The 18,452-nt window shown below is 51.3% G+C and overlaps 1 protein-coding gene across 1 annotated transcript; it reads right to left on the bottom strand.

The window, feature by feature from the left end:
- Window positions 1-476: 476 nt before the first annotated feature.
- Kctd15 (potassium channel tetramerization domain containing 15) lies at window positions 477-18,216 on the bottom strand. The gene is made up of 7 exons (XM_090323010.1): window positions 18,079-18,216; window positions 16,248-16,353; window positions 14,147-14,243; window positions 12,805-12,980; window positions 8,105-8,249; window positions 4,499-4,804; window positions 477-2,366 (listed from the first exon to the last, which is right to left on the bottom strand). The coding sequence occupies exons 3-7, from the start codon at window positions 14,210-14,212 to the stop codon at window positions 2,208-2,210; spliced, it is 852 nt and encodes a 283-aa protein (XP_090179136.1). The 5' UTR covers window positions 14,213-14,243; window positions 16,248-16,353; window positions 18,079-18,216; the 3' UTR covers window positions 477-2,207.
- Between the last annotated feature and the right edge of the window lie 236 nt (window positions 18,217-18,452).

Here is an 18,452-nt window from a genome sequence, read left to right on the forward strand (position 1 = left end):
ATCCTAGCTACTCAGGAGGCTGAGATCTGAGGATCGAGCCAGCCCAGGCACTAAAGTCCACAAGACTCTTATCTCCAATTAACCACTAGAAGACCAGAAGTGACGCTGTAGCTCAAGGGTTAGGGCAGTAGCCTTGAGCCGAAGAGCTCAGGGATAGCACCCAGGCTGAGTTCAAGCCTCATGGCTGAGAAAAAAAACTTTTTCCTAGAGCTTGGATGATAGGTGTGAAACACTGGAGACCAGCTTGGACTGTAATCTTGTCTTCTACATAGATATGTAGCTGGCACATCCTTAGGCTGGCCTAAGCCATGACAGCGATCTATGGGGCTTTATAGAGACAGCACCAATTCTAACCAAAGGACAATAGACTGAGTTCAAAAACCCCCATAGCTGGAGGCCAGAGGGCTCAAATTCAAAACCAGCTTGGGCAGAAAAGTCCATGAGACTCTTACCTCCAATAATCCAGAAGAAAGCCTGGAAATGGAGGTGTGGCTCATGTGGTAAGTCCCAGCCTTGAGTAAAATAATTAAAGGAGCGCTTGAGGTCCTGGGTTCAAGTCCCAGTTATCAGAACACCACCACCACCAAAAACAAATCCCAGAAACATTCACGTTCCCTTTCTGTTTGCAACTGGAACGAACAGCCAAGAAATATCCAGATAATTCCAGGAACATGCCCTTCTCTCTACCAGCTACAGTGGTAGTTTTTGCCTCTGGATTTGAACCAAAGCAACTAAGAAAGCCTCTACTCCCCTAGCCCCAGCCTTTTTCTGTGGAATATCAACAGTGGGAATGTGGTCAGTTTTCTGTCCAGCAGACAGAGGCATTTCAGTCATTTGGTTTCTGGCATCCATTTATGGCATCAACGAAGAATGGAATGTGTTGACACGAAACTCACGACAATTGTACATCATTTTTACAATATTAGAGGGAGGGGTCATATACAAGTCTACAGGCATTGTACACAGAATGGTGCCAGTGGGGGCACCTCACCCACCGATTCTCAACAGTTCCTCTAACTCAGGACCAGTGCACAGAGAAATGGGACAAGGCTGGGGCAGGGAGGGGTGGGGGTGTCCTTTGCTGGGCATGTCATCTGAGAGGCAGTAGATCTGTGGAGACACCCCTGCCCCCCACCGGGCCAGTCCTCATTGGAAGCTGGGGTCACAAGAGCACTCGGTCAGCCTGGATCTGAGATCTTGCCGGCTGGCTTAAGTTATGGAAATTCCAACTGGTACCTGTTGTTTGGCTTTAAAAAAAAATAATAATAATAATTAAAAACATTGGAGCTGGAGGTAGCTCCCTGAGTTGGGGACCCAGAGAATGCTACTGACATCTGGGCCCCTTCATAATTGGGGTGTGTTGGGGAGAGGTTCCCATTCCTGAGGTAAAAGGATAGCCCTGTGCCAGCCCAGATGTGGGGGAGACTTTGCCAAGGGCCCAGATGTGCATGAACTCAGATAGGTTTGGAAGCCCCGGGATGGGGGGAGTGTCACCTGAGTCCTGGGTGCTGGTAAAGGTCCAAGTCTCAGATGGTGAGAGATCTGGTGGATCCCTCCTCTCCCCCACCCCCTACACCTTCCCAGCCACAGCCTCTTCACATCCATCCCCAGAGCCCGGGCTCCAGCGCCAGCAGCTCGTCCACCCATCGGCCTTGCCAACAGGTTTGACGGCAGATAACCCAGCACCGAGCGAAGCAGTGTTGGTGTGTGAGTGAGCTCACAGACTTGTGCCTCAGTTTTAAATATTGTAGAAAAATAAGCTAACTCCAATGCGAGAGTCCATCCACCAGTGTGCGCGCGCATGTAAAGAGGGATAAACAGCTGCTCTGGATGGGCTGGAAGGGGGAGGATGGATGCCTCCAGGCTCCTCTAGCCTCAGAGGATGCTGGGAAAAAGGCCGCGGGGGAGGGGGCATGGAGCTGGGCAGCCACAGTTCCAGCTACAGCTTCTCAGGGTGGTGTGATCAATCCTTCAGTGGGCAGGCCTAGGGGCCAGCATCCCATGCTGTTGTCACGACGACACCGGCTGCTCCCAGGGGCTGGCAGGCGACACTCCAGCCCATACCCTCAGTCTCATGCCCACTGCTAAGGGTGCAGAGGCCGGACTGAGTGACTCCCCGGCACTGTTTCCAGGTCCCTGGGGGCGTGGGGATCGCTGGCTCCCCAGGGCTAAGGTGGGGGTGGCGTCAGGTGGGCACCAACCCAGGCCTAGTCCAGAGGCTCCTGCTTTATCCTGACAGCAGTAGAGATGGGGTGTGGGGGTCGATCCTCTCGGCAAAGTACATACTCGCTGAACTGCGAGGAATCCACGCCACCCCCACAGGACGCGGCCACGCTGAACCCCTTCTGGAACAGCCTTTCCAGGACCTGCAGGGAAGGGGCAAGAAAAGGGGAGGAGGGTGTCACTAAGGTCCAGCAAAAAAGTCAGAAGTGATGGAGCCTATGGTTCAAGTGGCAGAGTTAAGGGAGAATAACCAGACCCCGAGTTCAAGCCCCAGCGCTAGCATAGAAATAATACATAAAGAATGGGTCTGGCCTGGCTTGGTGTGCGGCTGGGTGACAGCTAGTGCAAGCTGCAGTCTCTTGGGAAGATTTCAGTCTAGGTCAGGAATGGGGAACCCGTTTTTTTGTGCCCTGCCAAGGGCCATCTGGATATTGAAAGCATAATTGGTGGGCTATACAAAATAATCTATAGAGTTGGTGGCTCACACCTGTAATCCTAGTTATTCTGAAGGATGAGATCTGAGAATCAGGTTCAAAGTCAGTCTGTAGGGTGGAAAGTCCACGAGATTCTCATCTCTAATTCTTAAAAAGCCAGAAGTGGAACTTTGGCTCAAATGGTAGAACACCAGCCTTGAACACGAAAGTTCAGCGCCTAGGCTCTGAATTCAAGCCCCAGTACACACACACACACACACACACACACACACCCCAAAATAATGATCACTATAGGCAGACAGGCCATGAGTAGTCCATGGGGAAGAAAAAGGCTATCATGATGCCAGATATCAGATAATCTCACGAGCCTTTTAAGGTCTTTAGGGTTGGAAATTCCCCAACCCTGGAGCTCAATGACAAAGGTCCTGGCTGTACCCCCAGCTGGGTTTCACAACAGAAGGGCAGCTTGGCCCTCAGGGGCCCCTAGACTCCACCAGCCCTGGGAGAGGTTCCTCTTGGCTGCTCTCTCTCTCTCTGGACCATGCAAGGCACAGAGCCTCTCCCAGCCTCCTACCCATAATAATAGATTGTTTCCACCCCGTGCCCCCTCCCTCCCTGTGCCCGCCTCTGGGTGGCCACCTGCTTCCCTAAGCAGGGAGACCCAGGTGGTTTGAGCCTTGAGGGATCATCAGTTAAGGGGTGGAGAGACAGGAGGGGAAGGAGCCCCCTCAGGGTGGGAATCTTTATGTCTCCAGGTCCTCTGAGGTCTGGGCTACCATGAGCTGGGAAGGAGGGGTGGTGGTTGTGGGGGAGCTGATTCCTGTGTCCTACACCTGGGTCTTGAACTAGGCAAGTTCAGACTCACAGCCTGTGGAATGTCTGGCTCAGGGGAAAAAGCGAGAAGATGGGGCAGAGGACAAACAGATAAAGGACTTTACCCCTCCATGCAGTCCTGACCCTATAAATCCAAGCATGTGGGGAGCTTTTGGAGAATGGGACCCCACCTCCCAAGTCTTATTTGGGCATCTCTTTTCCCCCCTTGGTCTGAAACCTGGACTTGAACTCACTACCTACGTCCACTTTCGCTCCTTGGATAGAGCTCTACCAACTGAGCCATGCCTCCAACCCCAATTGTTTGGGTTTCTCAATGCTTAGACACATCTGGCCTGTCCAGAAACTCTCAGGCCGCTATGGGGGGGTGGGGATGGTGGGGGCAGACAGATCAGCAGAGTGAGGTCGGAGACTCCAGGCCTCCATCCTGCCTCTTTTTCCCTCCCTCCCTTCCTCCCTGCCCTTTCCTCTCTTAGGGCTGGTACTTGGAGGGGCGCTAGTGAACTGGAGATAAAAAATCTAATGGACTTTCAGACTCAGGTTGGCTTCTTACCATGATCCTCAGATCTCAGCCTCCTGAATAGCCAAGATGACAGGCGTCAGAGCCTCCAATATCTTACCTTGCTTAGTGCTATTTAAATCCAAAGTCAGACTGCGGGTATCTAATGAAGCATACTTGGTTTGAAAATACTCTGCCCCCCCCCCCATTTTTTTTTTAAAAAAAAACAGAACAACCTTTTTTTGTTTTTTTTGGAGGGGGAAAAGTACAGATCAATTTTTTTTAAGTCCAACCCCTCAGGTGTCATCATTTAATTATGAGCAGGGGCATAAATTATGTATGGACACATTGTTGCTTTTTCTGTAAGACAGTACTGCAGGGCTTGTGGGTTTCAGGGACTCTGCCTCCTAGAGTCGAGCTCTGCCACCCTCGGGCTTTTCTAAGAAGTAGTGGGGGCTGTGGGTGTGTGTGGGAGGCCCTGGGTGGCCCGAGGGCGAGGGTGGGGTCTCACCTGCACGGAGTTGAGCCTGCAGTAGCCGTTGAGAGGGAATCGGATGACGTGGGTGGGGTCCTGGTTCCAGCCGGCATTGACAGAATTACACATGACATCTCCCGTCTCGGGAAAGACTTCCTCTATGAGGGCCTTCTCTCCACTGAGCGCGATCCGCTCCCCCAGGTCCGGGGTGACACGCACCACGAGACAGTCACAGGCTCGGCTGCGACGCCGCTGCTCCTGCTCCTGCTGCCAGCGCTCCAGTTCCCGCACCATGGGTTGCAGCTGATAAAACCGGGCTTCCTCATAAAGCAGGTTGAAGTCCTGTGGATGTGGGGTCCATGGAGAGGGTTGAAGGTGGAGGGAGGGGGGAGACATCCGATCTGTTATTCTAACTAAACCCAGGGGACTTCATCTCCCTGCCACTGCAAGAAGTGCCATCCTTGGCATAGGGTGGACTTGGGTGTTGGTACCCATTGTACAGGAGAGCAAACAAAGGTCACGGGGGCTCAGTAAGGAGTCTAGCTATGGGCTGGTATGCACCTGTGCTTGTGATTCCCTCTCTGGTTTTTCCATCCAGCTCTCATTCCCCCGAGGCAAACAGAAGCATGGGAAGGCCTAGGAAACCAACTGGAGAGGGAAAGACTGTGTCTAAACCTAGGGACCTGCCGCCTTTCTTAGAACCCCACCTCCAGAAGATGCCAGGATGAAGAGAATGCCCCTCACCAGAGGTAAAAAAGTTCCTCTCGGGGCAGCTCTGGGTAGGCTGGATTTTCAGCTTCACCAATCTACCAGCCAGGAGACCTCCCTGAGTGTCCAATTCCCCCTCTATAAAATGGCTAACCCCAGTGCTGGTGGCTCATGTGTCAGCCTAGCTACTCAGGAGGCTAAGATTTGAAGGTCACAGTCTAAAGCCAGCCTGGGCAGTAAAGTCAGTGAGACTCGTATCTCCAATCAGCTACCAAAAAAAGCTGGAAGTGCCACTGTGGCTAAAGTGACAGAACGTTACCTTTGAGCTGCCCAGGCCCCAAGTTCAAGCCCCATAACTTGTAATAATAATTAGTAAGCTAAAATGAAAAGAAAACAGCTATGAACAGAGTGCCGGTGATTCACGCCCATCGTCCTAGCTACTCAGGAGGCTGAGATCTGAGGATCAGGGCTCAAAGCCAGCCCACGAGACTCCTATCTCCAGGCAACCACCAAAAAAGCTGCGAGTGCGGTTGTGGCTCAAGTGGTAGAGCACCCACCTTGAGTGGAAAAGCTAAGGGACAGTGTTCCAAGTTAGCTCAGACAAGTGGAGTGTGGACTGACAGGCACAAGCTTGGCCAAGTGGCAGCCCTGCCCAGGCAGAGAGCCAGAGGAAGTGTCCAGGCAGGCAAAACCCACCGCTTAGCAGGCAGCCCTGGCATCGCAAGTTCACACGATCTGTCCTTCAGATGGGGACATGGGCTCTGCCCTCCCATCAAACACATGCTCTCCTACACCAGCCCTAGAGGTCTGGTTTAGCACCCAGTACCCACTGGGGCTCGGCACTCTCGTGTGACCAGCAAGCCCGAGGGCCCCTGGCAGAAAGGCAACGATGCACGTGGCCTTTGGAATTGTTCCAGAGGAGGGCGGCTGTCTTAGCCTCTCCTTTCTATATCTGCCACTGGTCAGAGATACTTCCTGCCTCCCTGCAGACTCTTCTGTTCCAGCCTAGACCTCTGCTTTCCAGGTTCTTACCACCTCCAGGGTTTCCTTTTAGTATCTGTCCTGGGCTTGAACTCAAGGCCTGGATGCTACCCCTGAGATTCTTTTTGCTCAAGGGTTGTGCTCTATCACTTGAGCCACAGCTCTACTTCTAACTTTTTCATAGTTAACTAGAGAAGAGTCTCCATGTCTTTCCTGCCCAGGCTGGTTTTGAACCTGTGACCCTCAGATCTCAGATTCATAAGTAGCTAGGATGACAGGCTTGAGCCACCAGCACCTATCATTCAGGGGAATTTAACACATCTTTTCGTTTCTCATCTCCCAGAGTGGCTCCTGCTAATGCCCTCACGAAGTTGTCTACAAAAGGAGCAGGGCTCCAACCACAACTCCAGCCTGTTCTGGGTCTGGATCTCTACTCACCAACCAATGCAATCCAACCAACAGCCATTTGCAGCCTTTTCCTAAATATGTCTCTGTCTTCCTTCATCTCCTATCCCCATCCTAGTCCACAGCCCTGGAAATTACTTTCTTGCCCCAATCCACCACTACCCTGTATCTCCCTCCCTCCCTGTTTTCCTTCCTTCCTTCCTTCCTTCTTTCCTTCCTTCCTTCCTTCCCTCCCTCCCTCCTCTTTCTTGCTTCCTTTCTGTGTGTCAGTACCTGGACTTGAACTCAGGACCTGAACACTGCCCTAAGCTTTTTCACTTAAGGCTTACACTCTACCACTTAAGCCACTTGTGAATTCCCCCCCACCTCCCCAGTCCTAGGGCTTAAACTCAGGGCCTGGGCACTGTCCTTGAATACTTGCTCAAAAGTAGTGCTCTGTCACTGGAGCCACAGCACCACTTCTGGCTTTCTGTGCGTTATGTGGTACCAAGGACTTGAACCCAGGGCTTTGTACAGGGCTAGGTAAGTACTCTACCACTAGGCCACATTCCCAGCCCCAATTTTTGTTTTGGGGGTGGGGGGAGGAGGGTAGTTAATCCAAGATAAGAATCTTACAGACTTTTCTATCCAGGCTGATTTCGAACTCTGATTCTCAGATCTTAGCCTCCTGAGTATCTAGGTTGACATGTGTGAGCCACCATACTTGGTTACACTCTATTTTCTAAATTCCATAGTATTATGGAATTCAGGTTCACATGTATCTTCTCACTAGGTTAAAAGCATCACAGGCAGGGCCCATGGCTTCCTTTTGTATTACTATTTTTTTTTTTTTTTTAGCTCAAATGTGACCAAGAAAAAAATGTCCCTGATGTTTTAGGTCAGATCAGCTGGGGACCACTGTTTCACACCTGTCAAGAGGCTGAGGTGTAAGGATTGCGATTCAAAGCCAGCACGGGCAGACAAGTCCACAAGACTATTTCTCTCCAATGTACTAACCAAAAAAATAGCTAGAAGTGGTACTGTGGCTCAAGTGGTAGAGTGCTAGCTTTGAGCGCAAAACCTCAGGGACAGTGCCCAAGCCTTGACTTCAAGCCCCAGGATGGTGCAAGTACCTGTGTGTACACACATACACCAAAGAGAGACTAGCTCTGACCTAAGTTTTCATCCTCCCATCATTTCAGAGGCCTGTAATATAGAATGAAGGGATCAGAGCAACCTGAGAAGGTTCATGGCGAAATGGAGCGATGCCCCTGTGTCTCAAGGGTATCTCTCGGGTCCCTCCTCTATAAATTGCCATCAATTTATCTGGATAGCTTGTTGTTGTACCCTGATATATATATATATATGTTAAAAATGTGAGAAAAACAAAATTAGAAAAAAAAACAAAAACAAAAACAAACAATGGATTCAGCCCTGGGCTCCCTCTTCATTCTACTTTTTTTTTTTTACAGTTTCCATGACAACCATGGGTCCATTTATTAAAGTCACAGCATTCCCAGTGTAATACCTCCACATGGCATGGAGGGGAGGCATGGCCTCTAGACTTACCTTAAAGTCATCGGGTAGCAGTAATTTGGACGTCCGCAAGAAACTCAGTATGTAGCGGAAAATTTCCCCATCCCGATCGATGAAATAATGTTGCTTCAAACTGTCCAGGACGATGGGTTCTGTGCCATTGAAGAGACGGCTTATTCTGGGGAAAGACAGGCCAGGTGGATTGTGGGAAGGAAACGCAGTGGCCACCCCTGCCCCCTCCAAGAAGCAAGGAGCCACAGGTGGGGAACTTAGGGACCCTGCTAAGCATGGTGGCAGCCAGGCTACCATTCCATGTGTCACTGGGGCAGCCATAGTCCCATGCGACTAATCCTCCTGAATCCTATTGATGCCCACAAGCCACAACTGAACACCCCCCCGCCCCGCTCCGCTCCAATGCCAGACTACTGATACGATATAGGCCTGGAAATCTACAGCAAGACACATATAGCCAGGCGCTGGCTGGTGGTGACTCACACCTGTCACTCTAGCTACTCAGGAGACCGGGATCTGAGAAATCAAGGTTCCAAGCCAGGCTAGGCAGACAAATCTGAGAGATTCATCTCCATCAGTTAACCAGCAAAAAGCTGGAAGTGGAGCTGGGGCTCAAGTGGTAGGGTGTCAGTCTTGAGTGAAAAAGCCAGACCGAGGTGGGAAGACTTGGAGTTCAAGTCCCAGTACTAGCAGAGAGAAAGACAGAGAAAGGGAAGGAGGGAGGGAGGGAGGGAGAGGGAGAGCGCACCCCTCCTCAACCACCGCCCCCACCTGGGGAAAAAAAATGCGCATGAGCAGGTCAGAGCCCACAGGAAGTGGTGTGCAGGCCCCAGTTTTTGAAACCAGAGCTGGAGCTACCCAGATACAAGTCCTCAGGGTTCTCAATGCTATGGATCCCACTGACACCCTGTCCCCAGGCTTGGGGATCCAGAGACCTTCTGGAAAATTTGCAAAGCACCCAAGGCCTGGGCTTGCACAACTTGGACATTGAGATGTCAGTATGAGAGCCACCCAAACACCCCTAGGGAGACCATGATTAAATATGGCAGCCAGGTGTCATGGAATGCAGCTAGCAGACAGGGGAGGGGCTCACATAAGGCACTAAGTAAGAAGAGATGGGGACTTCAGCCCCAGCTTTCCTGGGAACTCTCCCCATTCTGGCTGGCTGAGCTCAAATGCACTGTGCTGCAAGCAACGTGCTTGGCCTGGCTAAGCGCCAGACCCCTGTGACGTCAGGGCTGGCTGCGATTCTGGGGCTTCCTGTTGGGTTACAATGCTCCCAGTTCACCCACATTCCAGGGCTGCCTCGTTTTATCTAGGTTGACTTATTGATCCAGTTTTCAACCTGCCCAGGCATTGGTGACTTACTCCTGTAATCCCAACTGCTCAGGAGGCTGAGATCTAAAGATCAAAGTTCAAAGTCAGCCTGGACAGGAAAAGTCTGTGATATTCTTAACTTCAATAAGCCACCAAAAAGCCAGAAGCGAAGACGTGAAAACAATGCTTGCCTTGAGCGAGAAAAGGCTAGGTTAGAGTTGGGAGTTTGGCCTAGTGGTAGAGTGCTTGCCTAGCATGCACGAAGACCTGGATTTGATTCCTTGGTACCACATACATAGAAAAAAGCTGGAAGTGGTGCTGAAGCTAAGTGGTAGAGCACTAGCCTTGAGAAAGCCCAAGGACAGGGCTCAGGCCCTGAGCTCAAGCCTCGGACTGGCAAAAAAAAAAAAAAGAAAAGGAAAGGAAAAAAAAGGCTAGGTTAGAGAATTCCAAGCCCTGTGTTCAGGACCCAGGATGGCACAACAAACACCTCAAAGGTTTTTCACCTGCCTTCCTGCAGGGTGGGTTGGTTCTAGATCATTCCATGTTTCTGCATCTGTCCCAGAATACCTTTGCATAGGACAAAAAAACTTCCATCTTCTTTAGTGTCAGAGTCTGTTTGTGGATATGAGGAGGTGGAGGGAGAATTCAGACTCTCATCAATGAAGGAACTCCCAGCCAATCACAGGGTCTTAAGAGCCAGTTCCTGTTGTGACCTGGGTTCTTATTGGTGGCTCCATCTGTCTCTCAGGACACCAACCCCAGGCCACTCACTGAAGGAAGCCTGCGGGGTGTGTGTGTGGGGGGGGTATATAGAAACACCTTCTGAAGTCCAGCACAGAATGACAAGTTCACACACTGGCAGCCCGCTCCCTCGGGGACAGAAAAAGTATCTGGGAGACACAGTGTCCTCTAAATCTTCTTCTGTTATTTCTTTCATTTTTATTATGAGCGTTTTCAAAGCCAATGGCTCCAGGTTCCTGGCAATTTTCAGGTGCAAGTTGTTAATACACTGAAGCTTCTAGTCATCTTCATCTGTTGTTTTCCTTGGCCAGGATGGGTGCCAGTTTGGGAATGAAATGACAGTGGCTGAAAGATGTTACCAGAAAGGACAAGGGTGGCTGGAGGCCTGTGCTCAGCCATGTGTTCCAGGCCCAGGGCACCTGGGGCCAGGAACCAGAGATCCTGGCATGGTTTGGGAGATGGATTCGGGTTTCACCCTGGTACCCAGGGAAGGACGTGATTTGGCATTTATGATTCTGTCTCCACGTGACCACTGGTGACACTGGGTTTAAGGACTTATCTTCTTTCTCCAGAATTGTTTAAAAAAAAAAAAAAGCCATTGCCTATAATCCTAGCCACTCAAGAGGCTGAGATCAGAAGATGACAGTCTCGATGCTGTCCTAGGCAGGAAAGTCTTTGAGATTCTTATTCCCATGAACAGTGAAAAAAGAAAGAAAAAAAACAACAAAAAAGCTAGAAGTAGAGCTGTGGTTTAAGTACTAAAGCGCCAGCCTTGAGTGAAAAAGCTAAGAGACAATGTCTAGGCCCTGAGTTCAAGCTCCAGTACACATACACGTACGTACATACGTATGTATGTATGTACACACACACTCTCTCTATTTAAAAATTTCAAATGTCCTTAAAGAAAGGACACGAGGGTCTTGAGCGGCCATTTTCAAGAGTCACTTCTCAAGCCCCAGCAGACCCACTGTGTCCTTATTGTCCTCCAGGTCACCCCTGCTACTGGCCCCAGGCAAAGCTTCAGGCGTGGGGAGTGGTTAAGCAGAAGTCACCCAGGCAGAAGTACCCAGGCGTTCTAAGCCCCAGCCCCCAGAAAGAATGCAAATCTCCAGCCCCTCAAGGTATGGCTGAGAAAAGCCCCAGGCTAAATCCTGAGGCCAAAGGGTCCTAGATGCCCCCTCCCTCTCTCCTACAAAGCCAAGGCTTTGGGGAGGAGAAAGGCTGCCCCTCCCTTCCCAGGTCCCAGCAAAGACAGCCAAGACAAAACCAAAGCCTGTTGCCAGTGGCTCAAGCCTGGTTATTCTAGCTACTCACGAAGGCCTGAGATCTGAGAATCCAGGTTCAAAGCTAGCCTGGATAGGAAAGTCCATGAGACTGGTCTCTCTAATGGACCAGCAAAAAGGTGGAAGTGGAGATGTGGCTCAAGTGGTAGAACACCAGCCTCTAGTGGGAAAAGCTGAGGGAGAGCTGCACTAGCTCTGAGTTCACACCCCGGGACCACACACACACACACACACACACACAGACACACACACTCACACACACACACTTATTCCTTCCTCAAGCCTGGGTTGTCATATTTCCAGAAAGTCAAATATGCCTGACTTTACGTGACACTACTTTATAAATTTTCCCCATAAGTATCACCAATCAATTAGAGGAAGACATATCTCATCTAACTTGGGAACGCCATGGAAGGCAAAAGCAAATTAAATAAGCAGAATTCATCACCCAGACCAAACACCATCCAATCACCGAATTTTTTCTGTGCTGAGGAATTAAACCCTCAACTATTATCTGTACCCCCAAATTCTGGACCAGATGTGTGTCTGCCTCTTCCAGCCATTCTCTTCCTGTGAGGGCTCCACTTGGCCCTCACAGGCCCCCCAAAATGCAGCCATGTGGTGACAGCGACAGGCGACCTGGAGGAAGTACCCCAGAGATGATTTCTGGGTATCTGGGAGGTATTGATTAACTATTTTAAATCTATAAAACAGATGTCATAGCCAGGAGGTAGTGGTAGGGATAATGCCATGAGTTCAAGCTCTAGCACAGCACAGAACACAAAAGAAAACACTCCCCCCGCCTCCCCCCCAATCACTCACTAAGCAGATGTCACAACCCAGGCATGGCTCAGGCCTCCATGGCTCAGGAGCTGCTCAGAGACCCCAGCCCACCTCCCCGGGCCTTGCCTTGATACCATCTGGATAGCAGATCTAACCCTGGGAGGAAAGCCACTGAGAGGCAGAGGTCGGCATCACGCCGAGGATGGAGCAGTATGGGAGGGAAGGTGCTTCCTTCTAGGGCAGGGCAATGAACTCAGCCTTTGCCTCCAAAATATCAGAACAAAGCTGAGCGCGTGGCTCACGCCTATCATCCTAGCTACTCAGGAGACTGAGATCGGGATGATTGTGGTTCAAAGCCAGCCAAGGCAGGAAAGTCCGAGAAACTCTCATCTCCAATGAATCACCCGAAAACTACAAGTGGAGCTGTGTGGCTCCAAGAGGTAGAGTGCTAGCCTTGAACACACAAGCTTAGGACAATGCCCAGGCACCGAGTTCAAGCCCCAGGATGAACAGAAGAAGAAAAAAGGAGGAGCTTCAGATCTCGAGACCAAGGTGAGCAGGCTGGAAGTTCAAGCCTCAGGGTTCACGTCTTACCTGGAGTCGGGGTACTTGGTGAGAGTGGCCAGGCTGCTGGTGTACATGTGGCCGCCCACGTCGATGTGCACAGGGGCATTGGATTTGGTGAGCTGAGCCGGTAACGGAATCCCTTGGGCAGCCAAAGGAGACACGGGGGACCGGGTGAGTGACAGGCGGGACATATTTCCTTCCTCCTGGAAAAGACAAAACAGAATTTCCAGTCAGGCCCCGCTCCCGTAGCTCACGTCTACCATCCTAGCTACTCAGGAGGCTGAGCTCTGAGGAGTGTGGTTCAAAGCCAGCCAGGGTAGGAATGTCTAAGACTCTTTTGATCTTTGACCAATCCACCAGAAAACTGCAAGTGGAGCTGTCACTCAAAGTGGGGTGAGGGCTAGCCCTGAGCAAAGAAGAGCTCAGGGACAGCACCCAGGCCCCAAGTTCAAACCCCATAACCAACAAAACAAAAACAAAACCCCCAGAACAGAATTTCCCAAAGATCCAGCCTTGTATTTCCTTTATTGTTAAGTGTGATCACAGAACTCATCAGATCCTTCTGCTTCCGCCTAATCATATATTCAGCTGACAAATTACGGGCCACCGCTGTAATTAAGTGTATTTGCATCATTTTCTTTAAAGTACCAGAGGGGGTTGTGGGGAGGAGGGAAGAAAAAAGAAAGAAAGATGCTTATTAGCAATAAGAAATCAAGAAAAAAAAATTTTTTCCAAGGTGTCAGCCTCCAGGGGCATAAAACAAACTGCAAAATTCTAATTAAAGGTCGCAGGCTGATGTGTTACATGTGAAATATCCCCTGACAAACGAATCGCCAATTTGTGAATTGGGATTCAGGGTTTTTTGTGTGGGTTTTTTTTTTTTTTTTTTTTTTTTTGGCAAGTTTGTCTCAGCAACAAGACACCTCTAAATCAGTGATTTTTCCTCAAGCACCTAAGGCAGTGAGTTTTATACATGTAGCAAATTTCACATCAAATTAAGGGTGTTTTTTTTTTTCCTTTTGGGTTTCAAAAAATTAATATATATATAGATATATATATCAAGCTGGGTGCCGGTGGCTCATGCCTGTAATCTAAGCTATGTAGGCCTCATCAGGAAAAGTCCACGAGACTGTTCAATGAACCAGCAGAAAACTGGAAGTGGTTCAAGTGGTAGAGTGAAAAAAGGACAGAGCACAGGCTGTGAGTTCTAACCCCAGGACCAATGCACACGCGCACACGCACGCGCACACGTACGCGCACACGTACGCATACGCGCACACACGCACACACACAGCCAGGCAATTAGTAGGCCTTCCAGCAAAGAGTAGCCCATCTACACTTCCTAGCCCACTCTGCAGGCTCAACTCACCACGGTGCCGGCCCGGCCGTGACTGTGATTCGAGGACCCGCTCGACCACTCTTTCCGGTGAGGCATTTATTTAGACTTCCATCCCGGCCCAGAGTTTCTGTGGGAAATAGTGACAAATACACAGAAGGTTTATTGCTGCTCAATAATGATGGGTGCTGTAGGGTCCCCCCAGAATCAGAGGTGCTTACAATCATCCCCTTCTCCATGGCTGCCAGGAAGCCCTCCCAGATTTCACCTGTCTTGCCATGATTCTTGTCTGTGACATTCCCGAAGCAGGCCTCTAGGGCATAGAATAAATACACACACACACACACACACACACACATTTTCTGGGCTGCTCCATGGCTGCTAATTCAACCGATGGCAATACTGAGACATATGCTCAATATTATTTCTGCCCCGAAATGCTTTAGCATAAATCTGATTTTCCTGATAGATATATATATATATATATATACATTTTTTCCCCCCTTGGTTAAGAGCCATGTAACTAAGCATGTCTCCTCTTGTACCAAGAGTAAATCTTATAGCCAACAACTGGGGAAGGATTCCTCTCCTGTACCCCGCAACCTTCCATAAACTAGGGTGCCCAGGATAGGAGAAGATGACAAGTCATTTGAGAAGCTAACTCTTCTCCAATGGCTATCAAAGGCAGAGAAAAATCTGTCTTTTTTGTTGGCCTCCACAGACCGCTACTACAAGAATTGTGGTGCCACAGTCTAATCTATTCCAGACAACCCCCTCACTCCCCCACACCCAGGATCAGGCACAACCCTCCTCCCCCCACCTCAGGCTAAAATTAAGGAGCTGGCCAGACAACAACCATCAGCAAATAGACTCTCTCTGCCTCCCTTGCCTAGAGCTATGAGGGGACTCTCCTTCTGTGTCACAGCTACCAGAAATAAAGGGCACCCCTCTATACAGAAAGTCACCCTCCGGGCTACCCTCTCCCTCCATGCAGGAGAGATGAAAAAGGAGGAGGTTTGGTAGCTTTTCTGTAGTCCTCGCTACTGAGTTGAGGCTGGCTCCAGGAGATGGAGACAGACAGACAGACACACACAGACACACTCACTCACAATTCCACACACATACAAAATTCAGATTTCTCCCCTATGAGTTTAATCCTTAGACAGAAACTAAATGACAGCCTGAGGACCCAAAAAAGACTTTTTGGGGTTTTTTTCCCCCCTCCTTTCTTTATATATATACTCTGGCTTCACATGTTGAAATTCAGCATCCTGTTTTAAGACATAAACTAGGTCCAGTGAGTTTCAAATCTGACAAATGCGAAGGTATGGTAATTATTCTATGGTTTGCTCTTCCAGAGTGGCTTTAAAAAAAAAAATCCTCACACTGTTTGGAAAAGTGAGGATAATGGCTTGGTTTTTTTTTTTTCCTTTTAGATAAAGGGCGCAAATACTGGTCTTGAACTCAGAGTGTGGTGCTGGCCCTTAGGTGTTCCCCCCCCCACGCCCCTTCTATTACTTGAGCCACAGCTCCACTTTCAGCAATGCTTGGTATTTAATTGGAGATAAAGGGTCTCCCATACTTTTTTTCTGGTCCAGCCTGGCTTCAGAACCTCTATACTTAGATGAAAGAAGGGGGAGAAAAGAGAGGGGAAGGAAGGGAGGCAAGGAAGGAAGGAGCAAGCCGGACATCAATGGCTCATGCAGGTCATCCTAGCTACCCAGGAGGCTCAGACCTGATGATCAAGGTTCGAAGCTAGCCTGGGCACCAGGCTGTAACTGTGGCTCAAGTGGTAGAGTACTAGCTTTGGGCAAAAAAGCTGAAGGACGGTGCTCAGGACCAGAGTTCAAGCCCAGCATGGGCCAAAAATTAGAGATTCAAAAAAGAAAGAAAGAAAAAAAAAGGACGGAAGGAAACAAATCAGATCGTTTATCTCAAGGAAGTTCTGAAAAACCAAAACAGACTAGAGAAATGAAAAAGATCATTAGCAAAGACCCACCAAGGATAAGCGGGGCCAAGAAAGCAGGAGAATCCCTACCATCCATGCACCCCCTTCTCCTCAAGCTGTTTAGAAGCAGACCTCAAGCCCAGGAAAGCACATCCAAAACATAACCTAATGGCCATGCAAACTCACCAGTAGAAGCCCCCAGGCCTTATGCCTTGACAAGAACCTCCAAAACTTCCACACCAAACCACCAAGGCATCCGTGGTGGATAGCGAGCCTCTCCTCCAGACTGCAGCTAGGATTGCAAGCATGAAAGTGGATGTTTAGAAAGACACACAAGTGTATTCCTCATGCCTCTAACAGCAAACCAACAGCAAATCAAGACCCTACTCCAGTGCCTGCCTACCCTCCTGTTGCCAAGGCCTCAGTGAGATGCAGAAGATGGAAAGGGGAGTGGTATGGGGGGGCGGGGGGAGGGAGAGAGAGAGAGAGAGAGAGAGAGAGAGAGAGAGAGAGAGAGAGAGAGAGAGAGAGAACTTGCCTGAGGGTTTGCAACCTGAATCTGGCCCAGGATTGACCCTCTGGCTCTAAGTCGTGGCAGGGGAGATCTCTGGGTTCTTGCACCCATTCCTGGCTTCCACAGCAAGAAGGAAGTGAGCAGACAACCACTGCTCATTTACACACAAAATGACTTTGTGTCCCATTGTGCTTGCAGTTGTTCAGCTCTCCGGGGGTGATTAAACCCGGCCGAGTTGCAAGGCAGTGGCAGCTTGGAGATGATTTCGATGAAAATCGTTTTCTTGGTGAAGTGGTTTCTTTTGCTAAGCTGTTATATATTTTTTTTCTCTCTCTCTCTCTCACCATAAAAGGTAAACAGAAGGCGCCTAGCAAAGTTTCAGCTCTTCCCCTCCAGGCACAGGCCTCCAGGGAAGAAAATGCCAAGGGGGCCTTGGAGGAGGTCCAGAGGGGTTGAGCCTGGAGGCAGGCGCATACACCACCTGGCCCACCTTGGGCCTGGCCCAGCAGCCACAGTGAACTTGGGGAGAGGGGTGACCATGGCACCCCAAGTGCCTGGCCCAGCCCTGGAGGGGCGGGGGGGGGTTAAAGAAGGAAAAGGAGGGGGGGGTGTTCAGAGCAAGGGGGGGCGGGGACAAAGTTAAATCAAGGAGGCAGACACGAGACCACAGATGGGAAGCCAGGCTAATTAAGGACGTTAAAAAAAAAAAAGAAAAAAAGCGCTTTTGTTCTCAAAGTTTATTGTTGCCGGGATTTAAAAAAAATTAATTGAAACTAATGCTGTTATTCACTCGTGCAATAAAATTCCTTCATGCACGTTTGAGATAACTGAAAACTTGCAGGCGGTGGGGGGAGGAGGGGTTTTTTTTCTGGAGGATGGTCAGGCGCTACTGCAATAAAAAAAAGGGGGGATTTGGGGTGCAGCCTCGAGATCTGGGCTGCCCCCCCTCAAGAACCCCAACCAAGCAACTGACCGGCCGGCCCACACCCCTCCGTCCCATCAGAGACTTTTTTCCTCCTGAGATGAGCCGGGGCACCCCCTTTCCACACGCCCCCCCTCCCCCAGCCGCTCCGAACCCCACAAACTCGCCCCGCTCTGCACCGCGCTCGGCCCACAGTGCCGGGGCCGAGAATGCGCGGACCCAGACGCAGACGGACAGACGGACGGACGGACGGACACTCCCGGCCGAGGGGGCGGGAGAGCTCCCACGTGGGAAGGGGGGGTCCACCCGCGGTCAGGACCCACCCACGTGGGAAACCCGCCCCCCCCGCCCCTCACGCGCGCCAGGCCTTTGTGCTGGGCGCACCCCCTCCCTCCCGCAGCCCAGCCCAGGGACAAAAGCAGCCGGCGCTGCCCACCCCCCCCGACGCCCCAGGTCTCGACCCGGTGACCCCGTGACTTTTGGGGGGGGGTCAGGGGGAGCCCGCAGACACACTTCGGGGGCACCGGGGAGGTGGGGCGCGCGGCGCCGGCGGGGCGATCGCTCGGCGCGGGGGGGCTTACCTCGGAGCCGGGGCCGGCCGGCGGCGGATCCGCGCGGGAGGGGGTGCCGGCGGCCCCCCGCGCCCCCGCCCGCGCCCCGCGCCCCGCCCTGCCGCCGCCGGGCCTGGGGCCCGCGCCGCGCCGCGTCCGGGAGTTACTTTCTCCGTCGCCCGCCCGCCCTCGTCCCCGCTCCCTCTCGCTCTCGCTCTCCCGCGCTCGCTCCCTCGCTTCCTCGCCCCCAGCCCTCCCCCCACCCCCCTCCCGCCCCGGTCCCCGCTCCGCGCGGCCCCTCGCGGCGCACCGCGCGCCGGGGCCTCCCCTCCCCTCCCGCCTCCTCCCTCCTCCGCCCTCAGATCCTCCCCCACCCCCGCGGCCGCGGCGCCCCCCGGCCCCTC

Source organism: Megascapheus bottae, chromosome 31, assembly GCF_031878675.1.
Source record: "Megascapheus bottae isolate mThoBot1 chromosome 31, mThoBot2.hap1, whole genome shotgun sequence".
Taxonomy (NCBI): Eukaryota; Metazoa; Chordata; class Mammalia; order Rodentia; family Geomyidae; genus Megascapheus; species Megascapheus bottae.